The sequence below is a fragment of the Squalius cephalus genome, assembly GCF_949319135.1.
Source record: "Squalius cephalus genome assembly, chromosome: 7".
NCBI classification, from domain to species: Eukaryota; Metazoa; Chordata; class Actinopteri; order Cypriniformes; family Leuciscidae; genus Squalius; species Squalius cephalus.
The window spans coordinates 42478066-42490107 of NC_137128.1; the positions used below are offsets into that span (position 1 = coordinate 42478066).

Below are 12042 nucleotides of genomic sequence, written 5' to 3' on the forward strand. Positions count from 1 at the left end.
AATCCGGTGTGTGTCTTCTGCAGTTTCTTAGGAGGAATGCAAATACAAATTGTTGATTTACAGCAAGAGTGCAGAGTGAGAAATGAAACGCATTCCCTTGTGAATTGTGTGTAACTTGTAATTTGAACATGGAATAATTTGATGATAAATATTTGAGCTCATATCAAGATCTTTGACTTTTTGTTCGGTGCAGTTTATATTAGCGTATTATATGCCTAATTTGCATACTTTAAGTATGCATATGTATATGCATATCATTTATTTTATATTATTATTTTGTATTTTTAGTTTTCAGTTTTCATTTAAGTTTTAGTACTTTTGTCTTTTTTATATATATTTTGTTATATTTCTATTCAACCAATTTGTTTTTTTTGTTTTAGTTTTAGTAATTTTAGTGCTTCAACTTATTTCAGTTATTTGCTTTTTGTTGCCAGTTTTTACAATTTTTATTTATTTCAGCTTTAATTCAATACAGCTGACTCTTCATTAAAGACTTGGGATCACAGTTTAAAACGTTGCTGCGATCTTCCTAGAAGAGACGTGATCATTACTGGAGTTTCAGTGAAAATCTGAAAATCAGCAGGAGTCTCAATTTGTTCTCCATTTAATCTCATTTCTGTCTGAGAAACAACTGAGATATTAAAGAGCAATCTAACAGATATTAGTATACAAGGAAAATAGGGGTCCATCATCTGCGTCCGAAAGTTTAAAAATGCAGCCTTTCGAAGCTGCGAGGTTGTTAATCTATGGTGTTTGCTTCTGCTGAAGCCGTCAGCCCACATTATTTCAGCTTATTTTTTAAAATAATCAGAAATAATGGAATTCCTGGTGAAAAACTACATTACCCATGATGCTGTACAGAAAATTCCACCAATCAGAGTCGAAAAAAAAAGCTACATGTGCCAAAAGAGCTCTTTAGCTCCGCCCAGTCCCATGAAGCACCGCAAATGACGCGAGTCGTTCTCTAAGAGTCGATCTCAAAATGTATATTTGTATATTTGTATATATATATGAATAAAATTCAAATAAACTGTTTTTATATATACAATCAAAATTTGTAAATGAGAAGTAGTATCTCCATTGTTTTCAATTATGCTTCATGGGATTAGTTCTTTCCCTCACTAAAGCTGTTATGTACACAGTCTTGTACCTTTGCCTTTTTGTCCGATTTTCATATACGTTTTTGCTTCAAATTCAAAGTTTGTAATATTATGATTCACGTCGTAGCTGATTGGCTTGGTTCATGGCTTATAAAGCTTTAACAAAGTATTTTTCCCATTCATTTCTCCCATAGGGATTTTTAAAAATTATTCGTTAAAGTGCTATAAGCCATGAACCAAGCCAATCAGCTACGAGCTACGACGTGAATCCCCTGAAGCATTATGAATGACATCGAATTAAAACAGATGGAGAAATATAAAACTGTTAGCCTATTTAAAGTTGTTTGATTTTATTGCAAAATATGCATAAATATTTACAAATATTTAAATGTTTTATGAGCATGGGGGAGACGACTCGATTACATCATTTGCAGCGGTTTTTGGGAGGGGGCGGAGCTAAAGATCTGGTTTGCCGCTCTTTGCTCGCTGCAGCTCTCTGATTGGTGGAATTTTCTGTACAGCGTCATTGTTTTCACAAAGAATTCCGCAATTAAACACAGTCATTTTAAAAATAAGTTGAATTAACGCAAACAATATAAACCAAAGCATATACAATCGATTAAAAACCTCTGCGCTCACAACAGGTCTATCTATAAAGGTTTATCAGTTATTGTTAAAAGTCACTTCTTTTACTTTTTTACTTCCTTTTAATAAGTTTTTACAGCTTATTAGAATACTCGCTTCTGATTGGTCCAATATTTTGGTATGATAATCACTAAATCATATTTTTGCCCGTCGATCCAGCATAGCTGTGCTAGTTTCATGTCTTTCTTCTCACATAATAACATTATTTCAGCCTAAATTAATGTTATATGTCCATGGACTTCATGATGACAAAATAAACGCTTCGCATCTTGGTCCTGATCCCCTTGAGATGATCCTCTATTTTGAGATGATAAACATCTGACTGTACATTTTTCCCTGCTCAGACACACCGTCCTGTGTATCAGCCGTTTGTTTCGGAGAAACACGCACCCACATGGGAGGACAGTGGTCACAGGGTGTCTTACAGGAAAGGTGTTATGATGGAAATATCAGAGGTGTGAGATGTTATTTTTTTTAGTCTCTGTCCTGATGCATTTATATAGGACATTTAAAAAAAAAGCTCCATACTTGCAAAACTGTTTATTTAACTAGCGCACTTTTAATACTGTAGATAAACTAGCCAACGAGTTGAGCATCGCACAAGAACGCAGCAGGGAATCTCATATCCACATTTCATCACAACACTCCGTGGCATTTTCAAACATCTGCTTGTCGTCATGGTTACACAGCCCAGCAATCAATTGCTCAGTGTGCTTTAAGCTCATTCCGTGTGACATGTTGTCAATCAGGTCCAGTGGAGCGTGATGACGAACCGTTAATGATGATTGGCTGAAGCAACACGACCACTTCCTCTCCGCTCTCAGAGTCACTCTGTGGGCTTTTAATGGTTTGCCTGCTGGGGAAACATAGCGTTATTAAGGTCTCGATACAGAATGTCATGACACTTAATGGGAGTTGTATGATGTTGTGGTGTAAATGGTGTTGTACTAATGCATGTTCTGATTTTTCTCAGCTCGAGCAATGTATACTTATAATCCAATCTCATTGACCGGTGCATCAGCCAGGCTGGTTTTGTTTTCCTGAATGTAACAGGCAATGCAACTTACATTAATGCTCAGAAGCAACTCTTACAACACGTGTGAAGAATCTCTTGAATTTTGAACTTACTTGTGAACTGACTTGGTTTACACTGACATAGTAATGCACTGTAAAAGGATGTGAATGCAATGCATGCATTACTGGTACTGCTTATACTTGAGGTTAGACATTTATTCAAATCACTAACTTCAAGTCTGTGTTATTTTAGTTTAATTCATATACAGGTGCTGGTCATAAAATTAGAATATCATCAAAAAGTGGATTTATTTCAAGAATTCAACTTAACAGGTGAAACTAATATATTATATAGACTCATTACATGCAAAGTGAGATATCTCAAGCCTTTATTTGTTATAATTTTGATGATTATGGCTTACAGCTTATGAAACCCACGAAATCAAAATCCCAGAAAATTAGAATATTACATGAAATCACACAGTAATTACACAGTGATACCATGGTCATTGAACCAGGTTTTGGTTCTTTTGGCAGTGTGGGCAGGTGCAAATCCTGCTGGAAAATGAAGGAATGAAGTGCTCTGGAAATGTCCTGGTAGACGGCTGCGTTGACTCTGGATTTAATAAAGCACAGTGGACCAAAGTCCTCTTTTCTGATGAGAGCAAGTTTTGCATCTCATTTGGAAACCAAGGTCCCAGAGTCTGGAGGAGGAATGGAGAGGCACACAATCCAAGATGCTTGAAGTCCAGTGTGAAGTTTCCACAGTCTGTGTTGGTTTGGGGAGCCATGTCATCGGCTGGTGTTGGTCCACTGTGCTGTCCACTCAACGCAGCCGTCTACCAGGACATTTCCAGAGCACTTCATGCTTCCTTCAGCAGACAAGCTTTATGGAGATGCTGACTTCATTCTCCAGCAGGATTTGCACCTGCCCACACTGCCAAAATAACCAAAACCTGGTTCAATGACCATGGTATCACTGTGTAATTACTGTGTGATTTCATGTAATATTCTAATTTTCTGGGATTTTGATTTCGTGGGTTTCATAAGCTGTAAGCCATAATCATCAAAATTATAACAAATAAAGGCTTGAAATATCTCACTATGCATGTAATGAGTCTATATAATATATTAGTTTCACCTGTTGTTGAATTCTTGAAATAAATCCACTTTTTGATGATATTCTAATTTTATGACCAGCACCTGTATTATTATAGCAAATACTTTTAGTTTGTTTTAGTCATTTTGTTTGTGCTTTTTTATTAGCTTTCTAAAAATATTTCAATTAAGCTTTAATTTATTTCAGCTTTTTTTGTCATTTTAGTACTTAATCTCATTTCAGTTATTTGCAAAGGCAGCATTTTGTTGCCAGTTTTCATTTATTTATTATTTAATAATAGTCTTAAATAAGTCTTAAATTAATAGTAATTATCTAATTAATATTTAGGGTGACACTCACAATAAGGTCACATTAGTTAATGCGTACTAAAATTAAGTAACAATGAGCAATTTGTTACAGTATGTATTAAACGTTGTTAACGTTAGTTCATAAAAATACAACTGTTCATTGTTAGGTAATGTTAGCTAGCTCAGGTCCATTAAATAATATTAACATATACATTTTCTTATTTTAATAATGTATTAGTAGATGTTGATCATTGTTGATTTGTTATCTAATGTAGTTAACTAATCTTAACAAATGAAACCTTATTGTGTATAGTGTTGCCTTTATATTTTATTTCAGCTTTATTTCAATTATAAAAAAAGATTTTTAATTTCAGTTAATGATAACAAAACCTAAGCTTTGCCTTCCAACTCATCCTGCAGAGTTAGGGAAGCACAATATATCGGCCACCATATCGGTATCAGCGGATTTATGTTCATATTTAGTGTTATCGTTATCCGCCTGATTAGAAAATTTGCTAAGCCGATAACTAATGGATTATTTCCTTCAGCTGAGACACTTCAGACACACACTGTTCACCGTGATGGTTTTGATGTGCTTGAAATATGATTGAAATCACTTCAAAAAGAAAACTATGGTTAAGTGCAGTGCAAGTCTGTAGGCTACATAAATTATACTGAGAAGAACATTATAATTGTGTGCTTGGGTCATAGATTTACATGGTGAGACTTTTGTTTTTGGAATCAGGCTCTCAAAAATTGGATTTATATATATCGGCCAATATATCGGTTATCAGCTTTCAAATACAAAGAAGTATCGGTTATCTGTATTGGCGAAATTTTCATATCGGTGCATCCCTATGCAGAGTTCAGCCCATGTACAGTATGATGTAAATTTAAATGTAAATGTAATGTACCATAAACAAATTCTAAATCTAAAAAAAGATTTTTTTGCCTTGTGGATGATAAAACACCTGAAAAGTCCCTCAAGAGAAACCTCAATGAGTCACATCTATAGTCCTAAATATGAGAGAAAGGCTTTTTTGACTTTTTCTCTGAACACCACAACAAACTATGAAAATGAAAAAATAATCAATAGAAATGTGCTTCTGATTGTGCTTCTCAGTATACAAGCATCACAAAATAATTTTTTTGGGGAATGTGCTGATTTTCTCTGTCTTTTTTGTTCTTGTTCTTGTGCTATTTTTTTATTGCAAGTGACTCACAGTACACCAACAACACCTTGCCAGTCCCCCACTGACCAAGACCCATTTGAAAAACTTATGAAAGGCTCATATGACAGCGGCTGAAGTCGTATTAAAGCAGCCTTCCACGCTTTTCCAGCAGCTCGGTTCATTATATTCACATTATGCAAAAAGACACATTAAAATAGGAGCAAAAAAAAAAAAAAAAAAAGCTTTTTAATGATGTATTTTACTTAGCCTCTGAAAAAGCTTTTGAAATAAGTTTTTAATGTTTTTTTTAGAGATGCACACACACACACAGAAAATGCCACTGCATTCATGTGTCTCTCTTTTTCTCTGTAGTGGCTAATGAGGATGGTGAGACCAACAGCTGGCCACTGGCGAGATTTGCTCGTAAGTATGTGTTTTAAGAAAGCAACAAATTAACTCTGCACTACCTACATTTTTTTTGTATACATTCTACATCTTGTTTCATATTCAAAAGGAATGGGCTGAAATGAAGTAGAAGGAACTCATTTGCAACTATATTTATTCATATAGCAGATGCTTTTATCTGACAAAGTGCTGTAGAAATTCTGCAGAAACACTACTACTCACCGCATGTCTTTACAACAGGATTTTCACAGTCATGGAAAACCTGGAAATATCAGGAAATGTTAAAAGGGACTTCCAGGCCTATAAAAAAGGTCTAAAACCAGCACTGAAATTTCCATTCCTAAAAAAACGTATCCAGTAATTACAAATGAATGAAAAAAAAGTCATGATCAAATCATGTAGGTTCATTAGTCAAAAAGCGTGGACATTTTGTTACCAGAGATGAGTCATGGTCTTGGGATCTCTCTAGACCAGTGGTTCTCAACTGGTTTGGCCATGGGACCCACATTTTCCCATGCTCATTAAGCGGCGACCCAAATTTGACCAAATTCCAAAAGAAAAAGAAAAGAAGATGATAATATATATCTCTTATAAATTTGCTGTTAAAAACCAAGCAAATTTGACACAAAACATTGTAAAAAATATCACTAACACTGGTGAATAAGTATGAGGAACAGTAAAGGCAGTCCCAAACTAGTTTTTGTTTAAAGTTAGTAAGTTTGTATGAGCCACCACAGTCATTAAAACATAGAAAATATCATATATTTTCACAAATAAGTGAAAATAAAGTGGTATTTTGGAAACTACATTACTATGGTAAATACACAATACTAACATGAACTGTTAATAACACATGGACACTAATCCTAATGAATAAAATGAACATCATACCTGCATCTTTCCCAGCTAACACATGATGTAGCCTTAATTTATTGGAACTTTTTGGTAATAATATAATTACGACAACCTAAATCAAGCGTAGCGTCAGTTCTGGCAGATCATGTTAGTCAAGCTCGCATCAGCTGATCCACGTCCACCTATAGGAATACGATGCCTATCACAGAATCCATAAACTGTATAAGCTCCTTCAGTATTATTATTATTCTCAGGAGCTCATTACCTTTCTCCTTCCCCAGCTCCTCCTCTCGTCAGTCAGGATTTGGCATTCTGATTCCCCTTGAATCAGAATAAATTCCTGAATCATGTTGTACATTAAAATATTGACATTAATGATATCTGTAATACATTCATGTTGGTTCTGTTCTGTTTACCCTAAGGGGGGTTATTGCTGCTCTTATCCATGCTAGGCTGCACGGATGTGCAGGGAGTTCTTGCCCAGAACAGAACCATACCGCCAATCCTAACTATATGCTAATAGTCAATCGTCTTTTACGATAGTGGTCCTGACAGAACTACGATGCTGCCTGCTTGTAATTACATTGCTACACAGCGCATGCCTCTGCATTTGCGCACCACAAGCACAGTATAAAAGTCTGACAGGAAACTTTTTGTTTTTCTTTGGTGAGAGACTTTGTATTTCATAGCAAGATACGAAAATAACTTTAGAACAACTTTTAGAATAGAATAATGACACTGACATACAGCATGACAACATCTGACAGCAGGACAGCGTTTTTTTTCCCTCTGACAGAAGAGTCAACAACTTTCACGCAAGCCTTTCAAAATAAAAGCCTTGCACCAGAAAAACATTTCGAACTATGTTTTGTTGTTGTTCTTTTTTCTTTGACTAAACACTCAAAAACGTCTTGCAACCCACCGGTTGAGAAACACTGCTCTAGTCTAGACCACATAAACGTGGCCTTGGTCTGCATGGATCTCAGCTTTGAGACAAGTCAACAATTGATTACCTCTACAAAAGTTCATCAATATCTCAACCAGTCTTTATGACCCCACACAGTGGAGTTTCATATGAAACTTGTATGAGACTTTTGTGATGTAATTTGTTTTGTTTTTTAATTTGTGATTTTAATGCTTTTTGGAACAATTAAATTAGGTGAAAACTTGATTAAGTATTTAAATACCTTTATTGGTATACAGTCTTGGTCTCGGTTTGGTCTTTACTCCAATAATAGTCATTGCTACTACCCAGTCTGAGTCAGATGGCTGATGTCCTTTTAAAGGGATAGTTCGGCCAAAAATGATATTTAGCCCATGATTTACTCACCCTCAAGCCGTTCGAGATGCATATGTCAATCATTTTTCAGACGAACACATTTTCAGTTATTTTAGATCTTTCAGTGGTTATAATGTGAAGCTATGGGGTCCACCTCCTTCAAGTCCGAAAATGTGCATGCATCCTAAGGTAAACCACACGGATTACCCTCAGAAGGCCTTCATTTATCCCCCTGGAGCCGGATGGATTACTTTTGTGAAGGATGCATGCACATTTTTGGGACTTGAAGGAGGTGGACCCCATAACTTCACATTATAACAACTGAAAGATTTAAGACATTTTCTAAAATAACTGAAAATGTGTTCGTCTGAAAAAAGATTGACATATGCATCTCGAACGGCTTGAGGGTGAGTAAATCATGGGTTAAATATCATTTTTGGCCGAACTATCCCTTTAACAGACATAACACTTTACATGGGCATGTCACTAGGTGGCAGCATCCATCAATAGATGAGTTTAATGGGCTTTGTACTTGATCCAAAGAATCTCAGAGCTTTTCAGAGGAGGCACAGAGATTGCATCTGAATGACAACATTATGAATACATGATCTCGTGACGGTAATGATGTGCACAGCATTGGTGGGCGCAAATCAATATGACATACCATGAATCAACAACTAGGCCATTAAGATCTCTAGAGGAGGCTTTAAAAACATTTTCAGTATTCGTGTTTTGGTCTTCTGTTGCCATTGCTGTTATTTTGAATCAGAATACTGCAAAATAATAATAATAATAATAATTCTAAAGGCATGGGAAAGGCTTTAAATATTTCAGTTTCATTTTCATCAGGTTTGATTTAAAAAAATCTTTAAATAAAATCTATTTATTTATATAATTATGTCAATTATTTATTTATATAATAAAGTGATATAATGTAATAAAACAAAATAAATGACAACATAAAATTAAAAGAAAAGAAAATAAATAATTGGAGGCTAAATGTACCAATAGTAATTGCATTACCAATAGTATTGTCAATATCACTGAAGCACAGCGGATCATATATTTGTCATATTGTGGCAGGCAAAGACATAACGTGTTGCTTTTAGAAAGCAGTTTAAAAATGGGAGTTTATCAAAGTCTTTACTCCGATTCATCTTGTTTCCAGGCTCAAAGTCTCAGAGTGCACTATGGAACACACTCACCGCTGGGACAGGGAAGAAGGAAAAGGGCAAAGTTGAGAGGGACATTCCAGACGATCCACGCAGAATAGAAGAGATCCTGGCGGATGAGCTTCCCGCTACAGACGTCCCAGAAGCAACAGAAAAAACTGCTGTCAGGTTCATCTCTCTCCTTTTATTGTGGTCAACAGTTGCTTTACAGGTCATGCGATCATGTCCGCTGACAGGATGGACCGATCTGGGAACAGCAAATGTTTTCTCAATTATCAACTTTGTCTCAGAAGTTTCTCCCAAAATGAATTAGGATAGCAGGTGCATTTGTCATTGGAAGAAATTGATGAGAAATGTTTTAGTTCATATTGAGATCCCTGACTTTTGATTGCATACTTTGGTATCCTGGGCAATATGAGTGTTGTTTGAGACTTTTTGAGATCCCTTCTCAGAAATGAGAAGCTCTACAGTGATAAACAGGTTCAATTCATTCAGGTATAAGCAGCTCTACAGAAGACAGTGTCCTTATTCAGATCAATTCAGTTCAGTGTTGATTAAATTCTGTTCAATAACAGTGTTGATGTAGCAAAAATAGTCAAATATAAATTCAGTTCAGGTTTTGTTCACATCCAATACTGTAAATGCAGTCAAATCAATAATATTACTGAATACTAAGTGTCCCCAACTAAGCAAGCCAAAGGCGACAGTGGCAACAAAGAATGCAAAAGCTAAATTTACCTTTGCTGGTACATTTAGATTGCTGGTTCACTAGGAAAAGTGGGAATTGTCTACTTGTAAGGCGTTTAATATATCTCTAGAAAGATTTAGCCTTTAAAGATTTTGAAGTCATAGTAGATGAGAAACATGGCTGTCATGATAAGTTAATGACCTGAATTTCTGATGAGTTGAACTTCAATTTGACCGGCAGAATCTGTTGCTAGTTTTCATTGCTTACTCTACAGATGGAGTTGTGTCAGAGCATTAGTTGACTGGATTGAGAACACTTGAGACTTAGCTCCGCTGAGCATATCATAAGTGGATCAAGCAGAGCTGAAATTCCCTGAACATTTTTATGTCTGATATCAAGAATTCTTTTAGGGTATTTGCAAACTCCAGCACCAAGAAACCGGCTGCAGTCCACTTGAGAAGGTCTGAGATACATTCAAGTGGGCTCCAGAACGGTTTATAGTTCAGAAAATGGTTCAGAAAAGAGGCAAGGACTCAAAGATCCAGTGAAAATGACTGGCTTTTATTTGTAACAAAAACCAGAAAGGAAAATTACCCTGTTGGGGAAAAACAGACCGGCAATGGGCAAGGGAGGGCTGGACATGGCTGGATCTCACGGGAATACATCCACAATGAACTGGCACAGGACAGAGAACAAAGGAAGAATAAGGGTATGTTTACGTGACCATGATGTACCAAAAACAGCGTTTTTCGTGTGCAAATGACAACGTTATCTAAACAATCCCTGTTCGCACGGACCTGCAAAAAACAACTGTAGTTGGCGATGTCACTCTGCAAAGGGACGGATGGCCCGACGAAATGTTGTGTCATCGTAGGAGAGGAATGTGGACAAACGTTGACACAACATATCAAAGGTTGGCTTGCTCATCCTAAAATTTCGGACCCACTGCTCCTCTTTAAAGCCCGCCACAATATGCTCCCACCAGTCCTGAGAACTCTCTTGCACACAATAACTGAAGTATATGCGCAATGATGCAATGATGGCCCTTTTCGCCCTCCTCCGCCTCAAAATCATGGCGTTTGTCCATCTGTGCAAGAACCCCCTGCACATGCACGATGTTTCAGATAGTATGGCAAGTGTAAACACATGAACTGGATATGGGTCACAATTGAAAGAGAATTTGTAAACAGATGGTCGAAAAAATCAGATATAGGCAACAAATCAGAATTAAGCATCAAGACCTGCAGTGTAAATGAGGCCTTTGTAAAGAAACGCTACTCGCCTTTAGACTGAACACGTAATACACACACACATGAAGTCACCGTTTTCACAAATTCTTTGAAACCTGTTTTCAAAAGTTTGCATTTTCAGATCCCCGAAACGCCGTTGTCGTGTAAATGAACAGGCAAAAGGCATAAAAAGTTTTCCATTTTAGTTGAAAATGGTGTCATGTAAATGGCTCTTGAAGAGGGAAGGAAATCAGGAGTGTAACAAGGGAGAGCAGGTGGGGTAAATAAACCAATAATCAGGTAACAAGAGGGCAGGGTTAAAACTAAAGATGGACAAAAGAGCACATGGCACACAGAAACAAACATGACGGAAGCCAGGTGCTCACAAAAAACACCCAAAACATGATCACACAGCCCAGAGAACAACCCCAAAGCCTTACGCTCACACAAGGACAAGACAAACAACATGCGTGTCAGGATTCTGTCACCAAACTCAAAATAAGACCCTGACACCTGAAGCGGCTAATGAAACGGAAGTCTCACACATTCTCAGAAAGTAGCTTACTTCCGCATTGCAAAATAAGGTGGATAGAATCAAACCCAACTAAGAAATCAAACCACGTCAACGTGTCTACTATGGTCCAAAGTGTGCAGTCAGAGTATTTCATTTGACTGTCAATGCTTCAGTTTGTTCAAACAGTGTCCATTGAGAACAGTTCTATCTAATGGCACTGAACACCATTTTTAATTCTTGTAGTAGCCAGAGACAGATAATTGAAAATCTTATTTAGTTGATGAATCACTGAAGAGTTTAAATATCGATATAACTTTTAAACTCTTGCCTGCTGCCTGTTTGACTCTGCTGAGACAATCCACAAAGTTGTATTTTGGGGTTTTGCCAAGATAGAGCATGAGTGTTAAGGCTTAGCACACTAATGAGCAATCTGATTTGTGTTGGGATAATTAATGAAGGCAGATGTTGCATGTCACTGAAAGCTCTGTTTGTAGTGCACCACTAGAGAAGAAAGATGTCTTTGAGTGTGAAAGAAATGTGTGTTTTTGAGATTGGTATGATT

General features: G+C 36.6%; 1 protein-coding gene across 2 annotated transcripts in view; it reads left to right on the plus strand.

Annotated features, from left to right (window-relative positions):
- Nucleotides 1–12042, plus strand: part of pde1cb (phosphodiesterase 1C, calmodulin-dependent b) — a 95782-nt gene that overhangs the window by 11520 nt on the left and 72220 nt on the right. For both annotated transcript variants that reach the window (XM_079876340.1, XM_079876341.1), the window contains exons 2-3: nt 5711–5761; nt 9046–9217. In XM_079876340.1, the coding sequence (XP_079732466.1) occupies nt 5711–5761; nt 9046–9217 (223 nt within the window). The remainder of the gene's footprint in view (nt 1–5710; nt 5762–9045; nt 9218–12042) is intronic.